The 21,866-nt window shown below is 46.0% G+C and overlaps 1 protein-coding gene across 2 annotated transcripts in view; it reads left to right on the top strand.

Annotated features, from left to right (window-relative positions):
* Positions 1-21,866, top strand: part of lmbrd1 (LMBR1 domain containing 1) — a 136,585-nt gene that overhangs the window by 75,854 nt on the left and 38,865 nt on the right. For both annotated transcript variants that reach the window (XM_056291954.1, XM_056291955.1), the window contains exons 8-11: positions 3,804-3,929; positions 6,893-7,045; positions 16,297-16,361; positions 17,525-17,627. In XM_056291954.1, the coding sequence (XP_056147929.1) occupies positions 3,804-3,929; positions 6,893-7,045; positions 16,297-16,361; positions 17,525-17,627 (447 nt within the window). The remainder of the gene's footprint in view (positions 1-3,803; positions 3,930-6,892; positions 7,046-16,296; positions 16,362-17,524; positions 17,628-21,866) is intronic.

Below are 21,866 nucleotides of genomic sequence, written 5' to 3'. Positions count from 1 at the left end.
ACTGTGTGTTGTGACACACTCCTGTAACCATCATTACAATCTTCTGTGACTTGTGCCACAGTAGTTCTTCTGTCGGCTCGGACATGACGGGATTGCCTTCATTGCACTTGTGCATTGATGAGCCTTGGGCGCCCAACACCCTGTCACCAGTTTGTGGTTTGTTCCTCCTCGGGCCACTGTCAGTAGGTACTCACCACTACTGATCGGGAGCACACCACAAGCCTTGTTGTTTCAGAGATGCTCTGACCCAGACGTCTGGCCACGACAGTTTGGCCCTTGTCAAAGTCGCTCAGGTCTAGTTCTCCTGCATCCAACATGGTTACTACGAGAGCTGATTGTTCGGTTACCATCTAATCTACCCAGACCCTGACATGTGACCTTGTCTGGAGATGAGCAGCGTTATTCGGTTCGCCTGTGAGTGGTCATAATGTTTTGGCTCATCAGTACTTCAATACTTAGTTCTGTCTTTCCACATTTCCATTTTCCGTGGTTTCTTGCTCATGGTTTTACTTTGATAAATGTTATATTATTTCTCCTTAGTATATGGTTTGAAAGTGACATTTATGAAACCAAAAATAGAATAAAAAATAAAACAGCTTTTGTGAATATTGCTACAAAGCTGTTAAACTTGGTGACATGGGCAGTATAATTGTGTGTCACTTGTTTATTCCCATTATGTGGTTATTGTCACAACTGCATTTTATATGACATGGTTTCATTATAGCCGCACACAGTTTTAACATTATATTCTTTTTTTCCCCACAATATTTGATTTTCAGTTTTTTAATCAAGACACATGCAAACAAGATAAAACAAAATAAAGCAAAAATTAACAGACAAAAAAACAAAAACAACAAAAAGGAAAAAATTATATTTATCTTTTTAATAAAATTTTTTATAACAAAGATATCAATGACAGACATGGAAAGATATTCCAGAAAATGTACTGCAAATTGTTTTAAGATAAAAATAAAGGGCATTGTTAAAACTGTGAGACAATAACGTGTTCAGCAAAACAGTACAGCAATAATAAAATGTAGAATTAATCAATGGAGAACAATCAACTTTTCAACACGACTTTATTACGCGTGTTTAGAAAAGATACTGTCGGACATCCAGGTAGCGTAGCGGTCTATTCCATCTTCTACCAACATGGGGATCACCGGTTCGAATCCCCGTGTTACCTCTGGCTTGGTTGGGCATCCCAATTGGCCGTGTCTGTGGGTGGGAAGCCGGCTGTGGGTATGTGTCCTGATCGCTGCACTAGCGCCTCCTCTGGTCGGTCGGTCGGGGCGCCTGTTTGGGGGGCTGAGGGGATTAGCGTGATCCTCCCACGTGCTACATCCCCCTGGTGAAACTTCTCACTGTCAGGTGAAAAGAAGCGGCTGGTGACTCCACATGTATAGGAAGAGGCATGTGGTAGTCTGCAGCCCTCCCCGGGTCAGCAGAGGGGGTGGAGCAGAGACCGGGACGGCTCGGAAGAGGGGGGTAATTGGCCAAGTTAAATTGGGGAGAAAAAGGGGGAGAAAACTGTCCCTTTGGCTTTATTTTAGTGGAGAAGTGGAAACCACCAAAAGAGTCGCCGGTGATCCCAAAGGCCACACTGGAGCAGTGGATAAAACAGATTATGAAATGGTTTTGACTTTTTCTCTAAAGACCAGCAGCTCTTAACATCCTCCCCGACAGTAAACGCCTGGGCTGTGACTGGAATATAGTTTTATCAGTCTCAGGCAAACTAAATAAATCTGGACTTTTTTCAGGATCCGGTTAGAAGTCAAATAACCTTGGTTTATAGATGCGAGCATGATTTTTGCAGCCCTTTTCCACTTGACAGTCCAAATTCTGTTTGTGATTGAAAACCACCTGTTGATTTCTGGTGCCGGGCTTGACGTTAGCAAACACACAACCGCGTTTGCCCTGAATCAGCGCAGCGGAGCTTTTCTGCTGTTTACAAACCCCGGCCGTCCAAAGTGACCTTTCTACCAACCAGCAGAGGAACAGGTACACACAGCTGGGCTGCAGACTTCCTGCATGTTGTTTCCCTGGATGTTTTGGAGCGTGTGTGCTGGCACGTTGTCCATCAGAATCATCAGAATCAGAATACTTTATTCATCCCCGAGGGGAAACTGGGTAATCAGCATCGGTTGTGAGCCATCATTTCAATTTGGTCCCGTTGTGCAAATGCAAACTGTCTGACAAAGTGTGTTTGTAATCCATATTTTACTACAGTAGTCCTTCTAAGCACATAGTGTTGAAGGTATTGGGGGCGAAACACCCTGTCCTCTCTGCACCCTCTTCAAGTGAGCAAGACAACAAAGAGGAGGCTTGTGCTGGGGACCGGTACCCATCCAACGCCAGAACACACAAACGCAGACTTAAGTCACGCTCTCTTTGAATAATTTCATCCAAACCCCCCCCCGCCGCCGCCGCCGCCGCCGCTCACCCTCTCTTCCGTCCCACCCCGTTCTATTCCTGGTTCTTATTGACCACGGTGGGATTTACAACAGCTTTAATGAGCACTCATGATTATGTCTGAACCAAGTATATAGGTTCTAGCTGAATGGAGCCAAGGACACCTGTTTTGAATTTGTATTTCTCTCGTGTAGTATCACATGGGAGGGGAAGGGAAGTACTTCTCTCGGGATCTGGGACAGGTTTTCCTTTTATGAGCGTGTTTGATATTCGGGACATGCTTTGGCCTTAAGAGCTCCATGATTCATTGCAGGAGGCGACGTCGCCCGTAGCAGAGATCCACAGCAGAGACTAATAATAGTCCAGCCTGACTTAGTATCCCATGTGAGTCTCTTAACGCTACCTAAGACTCAGACACCGACGAGTAAGAGCTGCATTAGAAAAATAGAGGCTTCAACATCCCCCTGCTTTAAAAAAAAAAGAAATAACTTCAGGAGAGGAATGAGGCCAGTTTCCTTTTGACGGGGCCGAATGTGTAATTGCACAAAGCTTCCCTTGTTTTATGAAGCCCTTAAAATGGCACCGCTCCAATTTGGTGAAGGCAAGACAGCAGTAGCTAATTTCTTTTTTCTTTCTGTATTGATTGGTCTGCCTCGGTATTGGAGATGACCCTCATTTCAAATTACAGCTCTTGAACCCCATATTGTGCCTGGCAGGATGCTACCAACCCCGCTGATACTGCGATGTTTCTTTAAAGTCTTCTGCACATGTATTTTCTGCCTGTGTGTCCATGTCTGCCTGCACGTGCACCAGTCAGCCTGGGTCTGCTGTCAATAACTTCCTTTTTTAGTCATAGAATATGGTTTTCTACTTGTTTATTTGGGCAAGGCCGACCCTTTTTGGGCATTTTGTTGATCGAATTGATTTCTTGTGTTTATCTTGGCTAACCTGCTAGAACATTCTGCAGACCCTGGACGGAGTAGTGTCGTCACATGGGGGCACTGTTAAGCTGTGAACCGCACCAGAGTGCTATCAGCCAGTGTCATATCCACAAAATGGTTGCTGCAAATCCACCAATAAATGTCAGTGCAATTAAAAAAATTGCACCATTTTAATTGTTTTGTTAGTTTGTTTTGGTTTATTTTTCCCTTCCCTGCCAGGAATGGCGTAACCCAAGAGCCCCGGGACTATTATGTGCTTTGCTGTGGGTGTGTGATTGTATATGTGATAGTTTCATTTGACTGTTGTCATTTTTTTTACCGCAGTATTTTTTTCATGAATTAGGGGTGTGTTGATGTGGGTGGATGCACATGACATCAGCCATATGTACCATCTCAGCACTCCCGGTGCTGTGTGATTTTTAATGGTGTTTTTTTCCCACTCTCTTCAAGGCGTACGGCATGTCTGTGCTGCCCCTGAATCTGATAAAAGGCACACGGAGCGTGGTGTATGAGCGCCTGGAAAACACAGAGGATATTGAGGATGTCGAACACCAGATTGAAAAACTGAAAGCCAAGGTTGGTTTCACCGCATCAAACGAAGCTCTCAGAAGCACTGGAGCAGCACGTGTAGTGCGAGTTAGCCATTCTTTTTTTATTTTTTGAACATTTAAACGTTTATTTGGGAAGGGACAACGTACATTAATCAACATTCAAAACAAATGTAAATGTACCCGAGTTAGCTAATAGGATAGTTTCCATCAGCAGTCGCTTTTCCTCATGTTGTTAGGCATCCTAGGATAATAAAATCATGCCAAAAAAATAAGAAACAAACATACAACCTAGTTAATATACAAGAACAACAAGAGCAAAAAAACAAGAAAATATATACAGAATATACAAATAGTGTAGAAAAAGATAATTAGAAAATTATATATATAAAAAAGCAGACTTACAACACAGGTAATGTACAATACAGTTAAACAGTAATGCTGGTGAATAATCAATAATGCTGGTGAATAATCAGTAATGCTAGTGAAAATCAATAATGCTGGTGAATAATTAATAATGCTGGTGAATAACCAGTAATGCTAGTGAAAATCAATAATGCTGATGAATAATCAGTAATGCTGGTGAATAATCAATACTGCTGGTGAATAATCAGTAATGCTAGTGAAAATCAAAAATGCTGGTGAATAATTAATAATGCTGGTGAATAACCAGTAATGCTAGTGAAAATCAATAATGCTGGTGAATAATCAGTAATGCTGGTGAATAATCAATAATGCTGGTGGATAATCAGTAATGCTAGTGAAAATCAATAATGCTGGTGAATAATTAATCATGCTGGTGAATAATCAGTAATGCTGGTGAAAATCAATAATGCTGGTGAATAATCAGTCATGCTGATGAATAAATAATAATGTTGGTGAATAATCAGTAATGCTAGTGAAAATCAATAATGCTGGTGAATAATCAGTAATGCTAGTGAATAATTAATCATGCTGGTGAATAATCAGTAATGCTTGTGAATAATTAATCACGCTGGTGAATAATTAGTAATGCTAGTGAAAATCAATAATGCTGGTGAATAATTGATAATGCTAATGAATAATCAGTAATGCTGGTGAATAATTAGTAATGCTAGTGAAAATCAATAATGCTGGTAAATAATTAATAATGCTGATGAATAATCAGTAATGCTGGTAAATAAATAATAATGCTGGTGAATAATTAGTAATGCTAGTGAATAATCAATAATGTTGGTGAATAATTAATAATGCTGGTGAATAATCAGTAATGCTAGTGAATGATCAATATTGCTGGTGAATGGTTGAAGGAATAAAACAAGCACCGAAACAAGAAACAAGTTACGACAGATACATATGAATATGAATAATGCTTAAATGTTTATTTGTTTAAAACGTTGTGTACCCACCCACCCCCACCCACCCACACACACACAGACACACACACACCTCTTCCAGATTCCAGTGCAGTCCTCTGCATGGAGCCTCCAGCTGGTGGTAGATACACATATGCAACCCCAAGAAAACCAGCCCCTTCCCTCTGTCCTCCTGCTCTGCACCTCTCACTGATTGTGGACAGAAAAAAAATAAAAGATGAGCGTTCGATGCCCACAGCAAAACTGTAAAGCTCTTAAGCTTCAAATAAAGTTACTTATAATCTGCCAGTGGCAAAATGGAGCCTGGGGTTGCCACACTGCTGCTCAGCATTGTAATAAAACAGAGCGTTGTTTCTCAGTCCATTACTATGGATGTTTGAAAAATTAAGTTTGGGCATATTCAACATTAGAATAATAATGATAATAATTATCATCATAATAATAACAACAATAGATAATAACGAGACGGCAGCATACCTGCACTGGAAGATCTGCAGGAGTTACAAGATGAAGACGACTGAGAAGTGGTACGAACATCAGCCAAAAACAATCACTGAGAGCAAGGATGCCACATCCTCTGGGACACACCCATCCACACTGACAGAGAGATAAACGCCAACAAGCCCGACGTCGTTATCAAGGACAGGAAGGAAAAGAGGTGCGTGCTCATCGACATGGCAACACCATCCAAAAAAAAAAACCCTCAGTGAAAGTCACAGAGAAGCTGACCAAGTACAAAGACCTGGAGATTGAAATCAACAGGATGCGGGGAATGAAGACCGAAACAACACCAGTGGTCATCGGAGCTTGAAGACTCATGAAGAAGTTCACCAGCTGTATCCCAGGCAACATCAGCATCCATGCAGTCCAGAAGATCGTCCTACTCGGAACAGCCCACATATTACGACGAGTACTGTCAATCAAGTGACATCTGCCCTATTGTGCCCCAGGTCCATAGTTTGGACCCAGCTCTACAGGCTGTAAAACAGGAATCACGAGAGAAATAATAATAATAATAATAATAACAATCATAATAATAATAATAACAATCATAATAATAATAATAATGTCATAGTAATGATGAAATAAGATCCAGCCCTTACAGGAAGCTGGACTTGCTTAAATGTCTGGTGTAAGTCATTATCAGCTTCTGGTTGTGGTCATTAAAGGTACTTTTTTTCTCTCATGCCGTTTCTGAAATGTCATTGTAAGGGAGGAACCTCGGGGACATTTTGTACGATGCACTTCAACGCTGAACACTTACCAGCTTTATTTTCAGCTCTGATGGCGAGTACGTACCAGTTGTTGGCATCATTCAAAGTATGGCAGGTTTCGGGGAAAGTACTGGACGATGTTCGGATGTTAATATACAACACATTAGAGTTATGTCCACGGACCACGCTTAACATGTTTTTATTATTTTTACCGCATATTTATCGCCTAGAGTTCATTCATCTGGTATCTTCTGGAGTAATAAACCATGCTTGTGGACATGGCCAGGTGCTTATTAGGCGTGTCAGTTACTGCTGATCAACCATTACTTTTCACTGAGTTTGTTCTCGCTGAAAAAAACCTTCTTCAGCTTGAGAAAGTTACCAGTTAAAGTTACCTCCTCTCTCTCTTGCTTCTCGGGTAGTGCAAGGACGGTCGTCCCCTCTCGTCAAGGGACCGACACAGCCTGCAGGAGCTGGAGGGCAAGCTGCAGGTGCTCCAGCGCCGCGGCAGGCACCTGGAGATCGCAGAGAGGAACTGCTGCACCAAAGTGGGCAGTGCCCTCAGACCGCTAAAGGTGAGTCTGGATCCATTTAGCACTCATCGCTCCTCCACTCTTCTTTCTTTCCCCTCAGTTTACCCCTCAGACCAGTCCCGGGAAGCCCTCTACTCTGTCCAGCGCAGACAGCACACGGTTGGAGAGGAAGGTCTGTCAGCGACTGCGTTGCTTGTGTGCTCGTGTCTTGTATGTGAGCTTGCTGACCCCAGAAGAAGTAAAAAGCTTGTCTTGGCCCAAGACGAGTGCTTTAAACTCAATTTCTGCATCATCGTAGAGCGACAACAAAGTTCGTTTGACTGACGTTTGAATGAGGTCAGTCAGCAATTGCACAGAAGACGGCTTAAATAGTACAACCACTCGTTTAAAAAATTAACGTAGCAAACTATTTTCTTAGGACCGAAATTTGAAACATTTTCATGAATGAACACCGAAATCTTTTCATCAATTTTTTAGAGAAAAATGTAGCTGTTGATTCATATTGTATTCAAGGTATTTTTAAGATGAAGGCTAAATGATCCTGCCGTGTCAGTTTTGCTCTTGACTCATTTGATGATGCGCTTGCTGAAGTGATTAAATCATCAACATATTCAATTTAAATATTTGAATTCTGCAACAAACAATTGAAAAGATGGAAAAGAAAAAAGTATAGAAAAAAAATAAAAATAACAATAGGTATCCGGGTAGTGTAGCGGTCTATTCCGTTGCCTACCAACACGGGGATCACCGGTTCGAATCCCCGTGTTACCTCCGGCTTGGTCGGGTGCCCCTACAGTCACAATTGGCCGTGTCTGCAGGTGGGAAGCCGGATGTGGGTATGTGTCCTGGTCGCTGCACTAGCGCCTCCTCTGGTTGGTCGGGGTGCCTGTTCGGGGGGGGGGGGGGTAGTGTGATCCTCCCACATGCTACGTCCCCCAGATGAAACTCCTCACTGTCAGGTGAAAAGAAAAGAAGCAGCTGGCGACTCCACATGTATGGGAGGAGGCATGTGGTAGTCTGCAGCCCTCCCCGGATCAGCGGGGGGTGGAGCAGAGACCGGGACAGCTCGGAAGAGTGGAGTAATTGAGCTGATACAACTGGGGGGGAAAGCTCCAAAAAAAAATTGTGGGTATCATGAGAGACAGGCTTGGATGATTTTACCGATGTATGCAGAAGATGGGCTCAGAAGATGGGCTGCAGGTAAAGAGGGAGAAAAGACTGGTGGAGGCCTAAACATGGAGGAACATGTCTCCGAGAGTGATGTTGTTGCACCAGTAGCATCAGGGACCAACATGTTCTTCACAGGAGTGGATTTACAGACACTTGGTGGTGTGTGCACGAGGGCTGATAAGTCCTAACAAGGTCAAAGTGTCACCCCCTGAGCTTCAGCTTCTGCCGTTTCTGGTTAATGCATCAAATCTGTGCCCCGACTAGCGAGAACACAAAAAAAAACCACAGTACAGTTGCAGCAGTATTTATCCTGCTTTTTGTCGCATGAAAGAAGTAGGTGGTAATTTCAAATGGCTCATTTAGCCAGAAATATGCTGAAATAAGCTTTTGTTTTGCTTACAGCTGGGCTCTGAACCCCCTAATGGCTTTAAACTGCCCTGCTGAGAGGACTTGTCAGATCCCTTAATGGTCCTTTTCACTGTACTCAGTTAGGATAACACGCTTCTTATTATGACCACTTAACGCCATCATTTTTCAGAAATTCATTTTCAATTTTGGAAAACGGTGCTGCTTAGCTTTGATTTTGTTTTTCCGTCTCTCCCTCCGCATCAACTCAAGTGGAATGACACCCCCCCCCCCACACACACACACACACAAACGCACACGTGTGCGTACACCCACACAATTTTACACACTTATCTCTTAACCCCTTCTTTGTGCTCGGCTTCCATCCTGTACTGCTCCAGATTTGCTTTTAGTTCCACTGTCCACAGCCCCGTATCGCCACTATTCCCGAGGGTGCTCCCTTTATTGGATTTACTCCTAAGTTTCTTAGGGAAAGGGAAGTTTCTTAGGGAGGCTCTCGAGTTCCTCAGCGATAAACCAAAGCAGCCGCAAAGGAGAGGGGTTTATTGATTTGATTTTCGGCCAAACAGCACCTTAATCTCATACATGCCATTTTGATTTGATCTTTACTTTATCCTGCTCAGTTTAATCACAGTCCAGGCCCGTGCTGTGGCGGGAGGCTGCTTGTTGTCCTTTGTGTTTACTGGCTAGTGGTTGTTTACTGTTCTGCCTGCGTCGGACTCGGAGAGCTGGGGTGAGCTGTGAGGATGCAGTTTAGGCATGCACTGAAACCATTTGAGAGTCGGCAGCGATTGCCAGGTCCTCTGGGAAGCACACACCGCTATTACACTGTTGGACTTTAACTAGAGCACTGAGCTTATTGGGGCTTGATCAGCAACAGGCAACAAGTTCAGTTAAAACACTGACCTATAAACACACTAGATACTATAAGAAGGCTCACTTCCGATGTTAGTTTTGAAGCCAGCGGAGGATGGCGTTGCAGTACCACGTCTGGCCACTACCTGCTGCTGCAGCAAGGCCAGAGAGGACTGTTTTAAAATCATTCATTCATTCATCATCAGCCGCTTCTCCGGGGTCGGGCCGCGGTGGCAGCAAGCTAAGTAGGCCACTCCAGACGTCCTTCTCCCCAGCAACGCCCTCCAGCTCCTCCTGGGGGATCTCAAGTTGTTCCCAGGCCAGATTGGACATGTAGTCCCTCCAGCGAGTTCTGGGTCTACCCCGGGGTCTCCTCCCAGTTGGACATGCCTGGAAAACTTCCAGAGGAAGGCGCCCAGGAGGCATCCTGATCAGATGCCGAACCACCTCAACTGGCTCCTTTTGACGCAAAGGAGCAGCGGCTCTACTCCGAGCTCCCTCCAGATGTCCGAGCTCCTCACCCTATCTCTAAGGCTGAGCCCAGACACCCTACGGAGGAAACTCATTTCAGCCACTTGTGTCCACCATCGCACCCTTTCGGTCACTACCCAAAGCTCATCACCATAGGTGAGGGCTGGAACGAAGAGGGTCGCTTTAAAACCCATAGCTGAGAAATGAAACTGTGGGTGTTTGACACAGTAAAAGGTTCTACAGAACGTAGGAACATTTCTGGAACTTCAGCTGTGTTGGTCCTCAGTCTCTAGCATTGGATGACCATAATTCAACCACGTGCACCTTTACATTTATTCATTGAGCAGACGCTTTTTGTCCAAAGTGACTTATATGAGAGACGAGGAACAGTCAAAGCATACTTCTACCATTGGAGCAGCCTCGGACTTACGTGTCTGAGCATCCTGCTTCAGCCAGACACTAGTGCAAGACAGCTGTGAGGAATCAGAACAGAAATGAAAGAAATACAAGTAAAAGTTGTGTTAGTAATTTTATTCTTCTTTTTTTTTTTACATGATGCCAGGCATAGGTAACCATGTGCCATGAGTATGCAAGTTTTTCCATCCAACCAGTCACCACACCCGGTGATTTCTCTGGTTGATACCCTTTTCTTTTCTTTTTTTTGGGTCCCCCCCCCCTTTTTTTCTTTTCTCCCCAATTGTACTTGGCCAATTCCCCCACTCTTTCAAGCCGTCCTGGTCTCTGCTCCACCCCCTCCGCCGATCCGGGGAGGGCTGCAGACTACCACATGCCTCCTCCAATACATGTGGAGTCACCAGCTGCTTCCTTTCACTTGACAGTGAGGAGTTTCACCAGGGGGACGTAGCACGTGGGAGGATCACGCTATTCCCCCCAGTTCCCCCTTCCCTCCCGAACAGGCACCCTGACCGACCAGAGGAGGCGCTAGTGCAGCGACCAGGGCTTCCCACCCACATACACGGCAAATTGTGTCTGCAGGGACGCCCAACCAAGCCTGAGGTAACATGGGAATTTGAACCAGCGATCCCCGTATTGGTAGGCAACGTAATAGACCACCACGCTACCCGGATGCCCTGGTTGATACACTTAATGAAAGAGGAGAGACTAATCAGTGAAATCACCTGTTGTGGTGACTGGTTGGATGGAAAACCTGTACATAATAATAATAATAACAATAATAATAATAATACATTTTATTTGTGGGCACCATTCAGAGCACTCAGGGACACCTTACAGAACACAGTAAAAAACCAGCAGCACTGTACCAGACAGCATAAAGTCAAAACACAGCAGGGTAGACAACAAAAAGGTAACACAACAGATAAGTATAAATCATCATCTGCACAAAACTCAGTGAAGCGTGGATCAGACAGCATATGCCGGTTTGAAAAGGTGTGTTTTGAGATGGGATGTGAAGGTTGAAAGAGAGTCGGTGTTGTGAAGGTCTTGTGGGAGAGGGTTCCATAAGTGGGGGGCAGAATGACCGAAGGCTCTAGACCCCATGGTAGTCCAGCGGGCCAGTGGTGTATCATATATGCCACTGTAGCGAATCCAGGGTGCAGCCGGGAATCTGCCGCAGCTGGGATGTGAACCCGGGTCTCCCGCACCACGGGCGACTGCGCTAACCAGTCGACCAAAGGGTCCGACCCGTTAGCCAACGGGCTAGCAAGTCTGCACATCCGTGGTCATTACACTACCCGCCTCTTTCGGGAAGAGCATCCCCGCGCTTCAGCATATCAGCTCCCTCACGCCTCTGGGCGCACACACTTCCTCATGGGCTCACCATCCCACTTCTGACACCAGTGTAGCGAATTCATGGGGCAGCCAGGAACCACCGCCACAGCCGGGATGTGAACCCAGGTCGCCCACGCCACAGGCGACTGCACTAACCAGTCAGTTAAAGGGTTCGACCCGTTAGCCAGCGGGCTAGCATATCATGTATTCATGGTACCCATAGTTGTCTATGCCTGGACTACACTTATCCCTCTTGTCTTTATAATGACAACCGAGAGGTCGGCAACAGCGGCATTTTTCATGACATTTTGATGGGAAACTTCTCTGCTGTTCACTTCCCTTAACCGCAGCGTGTCACTTGTGAGTTCAGGTGGTGCTGTTTTAGAGGAGCCGTCCCTGGAGTCATGCCCGCCAGCATGACTGGTTTCTGCAGAACTGAGAGACCCCATCTTTTTCTTTCACTGTCCCACTCTCATTATCCCCATTTTTCATTTTTCAACCAGTCACGGTACTGAGAATACATTTCATCCAACAAATCTATTATTATTATTCATTATTATAAACTGTTGTTGACTTGTTGAGCAACATAATCGGGAGAGTTAAAAGATTCATGTACAGAAATAGACGTGTCCTTTGTTAATTTAAGTCACCAAGATGAAAGTGGATTTCAGGACTGCATCAATGATCCATGTAATAGTTATAAGTTCATATATGATTAGACAATTATTGTATCATTAGTGGTGTCTTTTTCCCCCCCATCAAAATAAATGGAACATTGGGATTTCAATTTCAATTTTCAGATTTTTCTTTAATTTTTTGATCAGTTTTGTGAAGTTCAGCTTTTGTGGCTTCATAAACTAAATAGAGCACCTTAAGAAGATGAGACGGGCTCCCACGACGCGTTAAAATTATGTAGAGGGAGGCTGGAGGTTAACCCATCCACCCACCCCTATCCAAACTGCCTGTCCTGCTCTCAGGGTCGCGGGATGCTGGAGCCTATCCCAGCAGTCATTGGGCAGCAGGCGGGGAGACACCCTGGACAGGCTGCCAGGCCATCACACACACACACACACACACACACATTCACACCTAGGGACAGTTTAGTAGTACGGCGATTCACCTGACCTACATGTCTTTGGACTGTGGGAGGAAACCGGAGCCCCCGGAGGAAACCCACACAGACACGGGGAGAACATGCAAACTCCATACAGAGGACGACCCGGGACGACCCCCAAGGTTGGACTACCCCGGGGCTCGAACCCAGGACCTTCTTGCTGTGAGGCGACTGTGCTAACCACTGTGCCACCGTGCCGCCAGAGGTTAACATGCATGACATTAGTACTTATTCCTGTGACTGAAGGAATAATGAAATATTACTCTTGCTCGTTGCCCTAGGTATATGCTTATTCTAAAGCGAAGCGGTGTGTGCAGTACTTCTGAGAGACGGCACACTCCTGCTGCATGGCCCACAATTCCCACTGCCGTTCGTTTCCTGCTAGTCGGCAGCGCTGCAGCTTGCACAAACCTCCAATGACTTTTTAAACCAATGTCTGCAACAGTGTGTCTTATTCCAAAGGGGCGTCTGCTAATGACAGCTCCCCAGGCTCAAATTTACCCGCTAATGAGACGGGAGATTTATTTACTGTATAGTCAGGCACCGGTGAGGAGCGATAAGCCAAACAACGGGGTGGTGATTTCCACCGTAAGCGCAACAGAGGTGCTCTCCCAACACTTGCTGTTGCTTTCACGTCATGTCAGGCCACGTTGGCGCTGCTCACGCATCCCCTGTTTTAAACCAAGGTGCCACTAACGACCCCCCCCCCCCAAGTTATGAGACTTGAGCTTGTTTTGTCTGATTTACAACTAATCTGTTTGGTAGGATCTCATTTTTAGTATCCGTGGGCAAATAACAGGAGACACGTGTGTGATGCCCTGTGCTGGCTGTGTGATGCTGCACTGATCCTGTCTGGACCGGATGCTGAGGAGTTACATCCATTCAGGTTTTATCACAGCTGATTAGTTCCTTGTTTTGTAAAAATAATTTTAATATAATTAAACTATATTATTAATAATAATACTGATAATAATTTTGGATGAAAAAGAAGTCTGGTCTTACAGTAATTCTGTGATTCCATGGATGAAATGGGTTTATGAGAAACCTTTGTTTCTGTGCTTCATTTATACATTTGATGTCTTTCTTGTCAATACAGATTCATTTTGCTCTTTTAACTTAAAGCTGCAGTTTTGAAGATTGTGTACAGTTTTTAACTTATTGACACCAATGGACACTGTGGTAATTGCAGTGGTGTGAAGCAATCTAATTGATAATAATATTATTATATATTATATAACATATTATTATATTATATATTACAGTATTTTAATATATTGTAACATATAACAAAATATATATATTTCTTATGATATAATATAATATATATTATATGATATATAATATTGTATAATAATATTATGCGTATATACTACATCCATCCATCCACTATCCAAACCACTTATTCTGCTGTCAGGGTCGCGGGGATGCTGGAGTCTATCCCAGCAGTCACGGGGCAGCAGGCGAAGAGACACCCTGGACAGGGCTATTTTTTTATTTTAATTTTTTTTTGTTTTTATTTATATTTTTTATTTTTATTTTTTATTTTTATCGAATAAAATAATGAATTACGGCTGCAAAAATAATGAATTAAAAATATACATACATATACACACACACACGCACACACATATATCTATCTATATATAAATAATATCATTATTATTAATAATCTTACCCAATTTCCCCTCGGGGATGGATAAGTATTGTGGTTCTGACTCTAAATATCACAGCTCCATATGAAGTGAAACATTTGCCGGAGCTTCTGTGCAGCAGAACAAATAAAACGGCGTTTATAGCCCAGGTCTCTGCAGCTGCATCTGCAGCATCCTCGGTTAAGCTCTTCTATGAGCTTGTTCTGCGGTCTGTTTGCCAGCCGTGAGAAATTTGCTTCCTTCTCAAATTCATCTCTACCTGCCCAAGGGCGGCTCTAAGGGGTAGCCAGGGGTGGCTGAGACCACCCAAAATAAATACCCGGCCATCTCTGTTGCTACCCCACTGCAAAAAAAATGAAAGGAAAAAATGAAAGTTGTATTTGTGTTAGTGACACATGATAATAAGCATTTCTTGTTGGCCTTGGTGGTTGTATCAGCATTCCTCCGATTCTCACAACAGACCTTACAATGAAAGACCCCTGAGCTTGTCTCTAGGTGTTTCACTATCCCACCACAGAAGCATCTGCAAATACCGTAACTACTGTACACTAATGAGGGAAACTGGAAAGACGACCACAGTATTTTCTATTCTCCGACGTCAAACAGATTTCTTAATCTGTTGTGTCCAAACAGTGATGTGCATCGAGATGATGGTCTCCCCATCCTCTTAAATGCACAGCTTATACAAGCTACAGTTGTATATTAAAGAATATTCTCCAAATTTTAAGAACAATTCGAGCGCCACCCCCCACTGGCCCCACTTTGGCCACGCCTTCCACGATGTTGTACTGGGGCTCCTGTACCCCCCTGCTTCTGCTGGGTTATGCTGCGGTGGTGTAGACCTGTGCACCATTACAGTATTCATGGGCAAGTCATGAAAATGACACTTACGAAAGGGTTCATCAGGGCGTCCGGGTGGCGTGGCGGTCTATTCCGTTGCCTACCAACATGGGGATCGCCGGTTCAAATCCTCGTGTTATGTCCGGCTTGGTCGGGTGTCCCTACAGACACAACTGGCCGTGTCTGTGGGTGGGAAGCCGAATGTGGCTATGTGTCCTGGTCGCTGCACTAGCGCCTCCTTTGGTCAGTCGGGGCGCCTGTTCAGAGGGGGGGGGACTGGGGGGACTAGCGTGATCCTCCCACGCGCTACGTCCCCCTGGTGAAACTCCTCACTGTCAGGTGAAAAGAAGCAGCTGGCGACTCCACATGTATGGGAGGAGACATGTGGTAGTCTGCAGCCCTCCCCGGATCGGCAGAGGGGGTGGAGCAGAGACCCGGACGGGTCAGAAGAGTGGGGGAATTGGACAGGTACAATTGGGGAGAAAAGGAAAAAAAAAACAAAAGGATTCATCATATTTGTGGACTATTTTAGTCTGGTGATTGATCAAAAAGGTTTTTCTTCTCATTCAAATCTTCAGGATTGCAGCATTATAAATGTATAATTACGGGCAGTCGACTTTGTGTTGCGAGATAAGTATCATTATAATTTTAATCAGTATTAATCACTTCTTGTTCTCCCCTTCACGCATCGATACCATGGCTTAGATGTTGACAGGAAGTGGTTTTTCTTTGTAGATTTGTAGCGTGAACAGCCAGAAGAGCCAGAGAGGCTCTAGAGGGTTTGTTTTGCTCTCCCCCCCTTCGGCTGACCGTGGGCTGTTCTGCCACTCTTCCTCTGGTCTGTGCCTCAGCCTCCCCCCGTCACCCTGAGCAGCGATGCCAGACTGAGGCCGGCCAAGCCATATGGTCTCACCCTGACAAAAGACATGACCCAGAGGTCACATTTGCTGGTCTAGTAGATGTCACTGCAACATGCTCCCTTCACCCTGTAGGGATACTGCAGAGAGACTACGCAGAGAGGGCCCTTTCTTGTTACGCATATGCATCACTCTTTTTTTATTCCTCTCCCGCAGATATTGATGGGGATTTTCTTCATCCTGGTGGCGCTGTTGTTCGTTATCGCCCTGTTCATTTCAAAGTAAGTCATTGCATTTAAAGCTGAAATCTTGACTTCTCTGCAAATATAAAAGTTATTTCATCCATCTGGAGCGTGGAGGCAGGTTACGTAATGCTGACTGACATCTTTGTCCTAGCTGGAGACACTGTCCAGTCTCCGTGTCATGGTGTTGAACCTTTTCAGCCGGGTTGGGGGAACGCTTGTGCACGGGTGTTGAAAACAACTCCAGCGGGAAAGAACATTAAAACATGATGCTGATGTGGCGACGCTTCTGTTGAACTCAGTCAGTATGACTGTAGAGCAGAATATTCCCTACGGTTTGATGTAGTTTGTAATGCATTAGACTGTACTAGCTTTGGTCTAACGATCCAGTTTTTCTCCCCAATTGTATCCGGCCAATTAGCCCATTCTTCCGAACCATCCTGATCTCTGCTCCGCCCCCTCTGCCGATCCGGGGAGGGCTGCAGACTACCACATACCTCCTCCGATACATGTGGAGTCACCAGCCGCTTCTTTTCGCCTGACAGTGAGGAGTTTCACCAGGGTGACATAGTGCTATTCCCTCCTGAACAGGCGCCCCAACTGACCAGAGGAGGCGCTAGTGCAGCAATCAGGACACATACCCACATCCGGCTTCCCACCCGCAGACACGGCCAGTTGTGTCTGTAAGGATGCCCGACCAAGCCAGAGGCAACACGGGGATTTGAACCGGCGATCCCTGTCTTGGTCGGCAACGGAATAGACCGTTACGCTACCCAGACGCCCCGGGATCCATTTTTAAAAAGGTGGAACTGTTGACTGCTGAGCTGAAGGCACATGAGCGTCATTGGCTGCCACACCTCATTTATAGTTTGAGGAAAAAACTCGCAACAGGCCCATCTTTCACTGCCTCCTGCATCGAACTCTACCAGAACACTGTTCTACTGTAATAATGATCTTCTGTCCAACAGAATCGACACATCGTCATCATGTTTCACAAGGATAAAGTAATGACTTATTAATGGAAAAAAGTTGTGGATTGCAGTGGTAATTTCTCACTTTTTTGCACAACGCAGTTCACATATCTGTGCCATAAGCTGTGCGGCATTAAAACAGTACTCACAGTGCAAACACACACCCGGGTTTGTTTATTATGTCTCTTGTTGGACGAGTGGTAGTGAAATGAAAGTGATTTTGTGTTTCAGTTTGGACAAAGCCCTCCACTCTGCTGGGATCAGCTCCGGATTCATCATCTTTGGCACCAACCTGACGAATCCACTGAACGAACTCCTGTTGGCTCTGCAGCCTGTGAGTACCCCTGGGCCCTGTTGCTAAACGTCTGCTGATTTCAGTCAGATGTGCTTGAAGTCTATGGAGACATTTTCTTCATCTATTTATTTATTTATTTATTTATTACTTCCCCCCCTTTTTTTCTCCCAATTGTACCCGGCCAATCACCCCACTCTACCGAGCTGTCCTGGTCTCTGCTCCACCCCCTCTGCCGATCCGGGGAGGGCTGCAGACTACCACATGCCTCCTCCCATACATGTGGAGTCACCAGCCGCTTCTTTTCACCTGACAGTGAGGAGTTTCACCAGGGGGACGTAGCGTGTGGGAGGATCACGCTATTCCCCCCAGTTCCCCCTCCCCCTCCAAATAGGCGCCCCGACCGACCAGAGGAGGCACTAGTGCAGCGACCAGGACACATACCCACATCCGGCTCCCCACCCACAGACACGGTCAGTTGCGTCCGTAGGGACACCCGACCAAGCCGGAGGTAACACAGGGATTCGAACCGCTGATCCCCGTGTTGGTAGGCAACAGAATAGACCACTACACTACTCGGGTGTCCCCCCATTTTCTTCATTTATAAAGAAATTAACAAAACATATTGAGCCCCCATGTTAACTATAAAATAAAAGTTAAAGCTGTATTAAATGAAAAAGTTGATATTAACAGTGAATCGGACAACCCCCTATCATGTGGAAGGATGGCTTGTACTGCCGGTCCGACTGAGAAGCAACACAGCAGTCGACAGTTGTCCTACACCAGAGATAGCCCTCGCCTTCACTTTCAGCTCATTTTACTCACACATGTGAGTAAACAGTCATGCATCCATATGATGTAAAAAGAAAAGAAGCAGGATGGATCAGAAAACCAGTCATTATGTGGTCTGACCTCCTTTTGGCGTGGCATAACGGCATGGTAAATGGACTGCGGATAGCGCTTTTCCAGCTTCAGCAGCCACTCAACGCGCTTTACAGTTAACACTTCACATTCATCCACACACGCACACATCCACACACACACACACACATACCAATGGCGTTGTGAGCTATATGCAAGCTAATAACCTGCTTATCGGAAGCAGTTAGGTGTCTTGCTCAGGGACACCTCGGCATTTTTGGAAGGAGGAGCTGAGGATTGAACCAGCAACCCACCAGTTACCTGACGACCTGCTCTTAGTCTGAGCTACTACTGCCAAACTTACCCTTTCCTATAGAGTTGATTAGTTGTCGGCAGGAACTAAAACACACCATATATATATGTGTGTGTGTGTGTGTGTGTGTGTGTGTGTGTATATATATATATATATATATATATATATATATAGTATATAGTGTGTGGACCCTTTAGTTGTGTGGACCCTTTCGTCAACTGGTTAACGTAGTCACCCGTGGTGCGGGAGATGCGGGTTCGCGTCCTGGCTGCCCCCCGTATTTGCTACATTGGTGTCAAAAGTGGGATGGGGAGACCATGAGACCATCCAGGGTCGGCCCCCTTTTGTCGAGCGGTTAGCAATGTCACCTCGTGGTGCAGTACAGCCCCGGATCGAATCCCGCAGCGGGCGGAAATATGCTTGGTTTTGTATATATCTATCCATTATCCAAGCCGCTTATCCTGATTGGGGTCACAGGAAGCTGGAGACGCCCCGTACAGGCCGCCAGTCCATCACAGGGCCGACACACACAGAAACGGAGACAGAATTGTCTTCAACAGTTCACATACTAGCCTGCCAAACAGATAAAGCACCCGCAGTAATCGATTTGCCTAGATGAAAGGAATAAAAATTAACACACAAGTGCTACTGCAAGCTACGCTGGCTAAGAGCTACTTCTGAACCTTGTACAGGGAATCAGGGACCGCTGGGATTTTGTGGTATATGTGTGAGTTCAAAGGCTATGAAGGTGCTGGGAATTATGTGTAGAATATTGTGTATGATTGTGATGTCTATTATACGGAAGTGTGAGCTGGTAGCTGCAGGTCAGAGAGGACAGTGGGCATGAAGATCAGGTTTGCAGATTCATATACATGCAAACTACAAATGATAAACTGCACTTGTGTCCATAATCGAGCTTTTTGTTTCATTGTCTCCCTGCACCATAACTCTGCCATCCTCACAGGGCACTTTCAATTTATTGCCCCAGTACACCCATGCAGTGTGTTGTTGTTGCTGATTATTCAGCATCTAAATGTGCCAACCCAGGTGGTTAAATAGATTATACTGATAATGAGAAAATACAAAACCACAATGTTACAGGAGTCACTGTTCATTTAAATTAGAATTTCTGGTATTCTCATTTTCCCTGTCATCTCTGTCGTCTCCCCATGAACTTTGACCAACTGTTGTTGTTCTGCGCATAATGTGTGATGTTAAGTGGCTTGTTTACAGTCTTACTTCATTCAGCCAAATCCACGATCAGAATAAAAACTTCGCACAATGACACAAACTTAGACATGGACAAAGACACTGCATGATCGGCACTGCTGCAAACGCAAGTCCACGCCGCCATCTTCCCACACCGGAATTTTGATAATTAGGACTCGGGAATCAGGAACAGTTTATTTGTCATTCATCTTATGCACTACGTACACAAAAACAACAAATTCTGTTTCCCCCAGTCCACAGCAGCGCAACACAAAAGACAAAAACACATCCAAAACCTCCAAAAACAACACCGCCAGTCCTGTCAGACTGCCCTCGGTGTTTCCTCTCAGGCAGGGCCGTGGGCTAGCAGTTAGCTTAGCCTGCCCCGCTTCCACATCCTGTCAGACCGCCCTCGGTGTTTCCTCTCAGGCAGGGCCGTGGGCTAGCAGTTAGCTTAGCCTGCCCCGCTTCCACATCCTGTCAGACCGCCCTCGGTGTTTCCTCTCGGGCAGGGTCGGGGGCTGGCAGTTAGCTTAGCCTGCCCCGCTTCCACGTCCTGTCAGACCGCCCTCAGTGTTTCCTCTCGGGCAGGGTCAGGGGCTAGCAGTTAGCTTAGCCTGCCCCGCTTCCACATCCTGTCAGACCGCCCTCGGTGTTTCCTCTCGGGCAGGGTCGGGGGCTGGCAGTTAGCTTAGCCTGCCCCGCTTCCACGTCCTGTCAGACCGCCCTCAGTGTTTCCTCTCGGGCAGGGTCAGGGGCTAGCAGTTAGCTTAGCCTGCCCCGCTTCCACATCCTGTCAGACCGCCCTCGGTGTTTCCTCTCGGGCAGGGTCAGGGGCTGGCAGTTAGCTTAGCCTGCCCCGCTTCCACGTCCTGTCAGACCGCCCTCGGTGTTTCCTCTCGGGCAGGGTCAGGGGCTAGCAGTTAGCTTAGCCTGCCCCGCTTCCGCGTCCTGTCAGACCGCCCTCGGTGTTTCCTCTCAAGCAGGGTCGGGGGCTGGCAGTTAGCTTAGCCTGCCCCGCTTCCGCGTCCTGTCAGACCGCCCTCGGTGTTTCCTCTCGGGGAGGGTCAGGGGCTAGCAGTTAGCTTAGCCTGCCCCGCTTCCGCGTCCTGTCAGACCGCCCTCGGTGTTTCCTCTCGGGGAGGGTCAGGGGCTAGCAGTTAGCTTAGCCTGCCCCGCTTCCGTGTCCTGTCAGACCGCCCTCGGTGTTTCCTCTTCAGGCCCACAGGACGCAGCAGACTAAGCTGTCTCAGCTGATCCAGCACCAGCTCTCCCAGCCAAGCTAAATCCACGATCAGAATAAGAACTTCACACAATGACACAAACTTAGACGTGGACAAAGACACTGCATGATCGGCACTGCTGCAAACGCAAGTCCGCGCCGCCATCTTCCCACACCGCAAGTGGTGATTAGGGTTGATTTCTCACCCAGGTTTCTATTTTCCAAGTTCAAACCACTTGTGTGATTTTTTTTTTTATTAGCGTCAGTGTTGACTGTCAGTTGGTCTGGTTTGCTTGTACATGGATACAATATGGAAGAAACCAGAGTCACATGCTCATTAACACATTTCATTTATTGGTCAGAAATGTTGCGAGTAAAATGGGCAAAAAACAAAACAAAACCCCCAACACCTTTTGATACTTGGAATACTTTACAACTCAGCACCATGAGTCATGCCTTTCCCATCACGCTCTGCTGTACTTATTAAAGCAGCAGTTATGAAAGCGATGAGACAGACTAAGATCTTTGCATAGTGATGAATAAAATCCAGAGCTGTGTTGCCATCAGATTCCAGCAGGATGACTGCTGGAGACGGGAGGTGCTGCAGCAGTGTGGCGACTGGTGTCGCTGCATGACGGTGCATCTCTGTGCTCTGATAGCTGTGAAGGTGTGCAGA

The sequence above is a fragment of the Lampris incognitus genome, chromosome 13 (genome assembly GCF_029633865.1).
Source record: "Lampris incognitus isolate fLamInc1 chromosome 13, fLamInc1.hap2, whole genome shotgun sequence".
Classification (NCBI taxonomy): domain Eukaryota; kingdom Metazoa; phylum Chordata; class Actinopteri; order Lampriformes; family Lampridae; genus Lampris; species Lampris incognitus.
The sequence above is the reverse complement of the archived record's forward strand: the minus strand, read 5'-3'. Positions and strand labels throughout refer to the sequence as shown.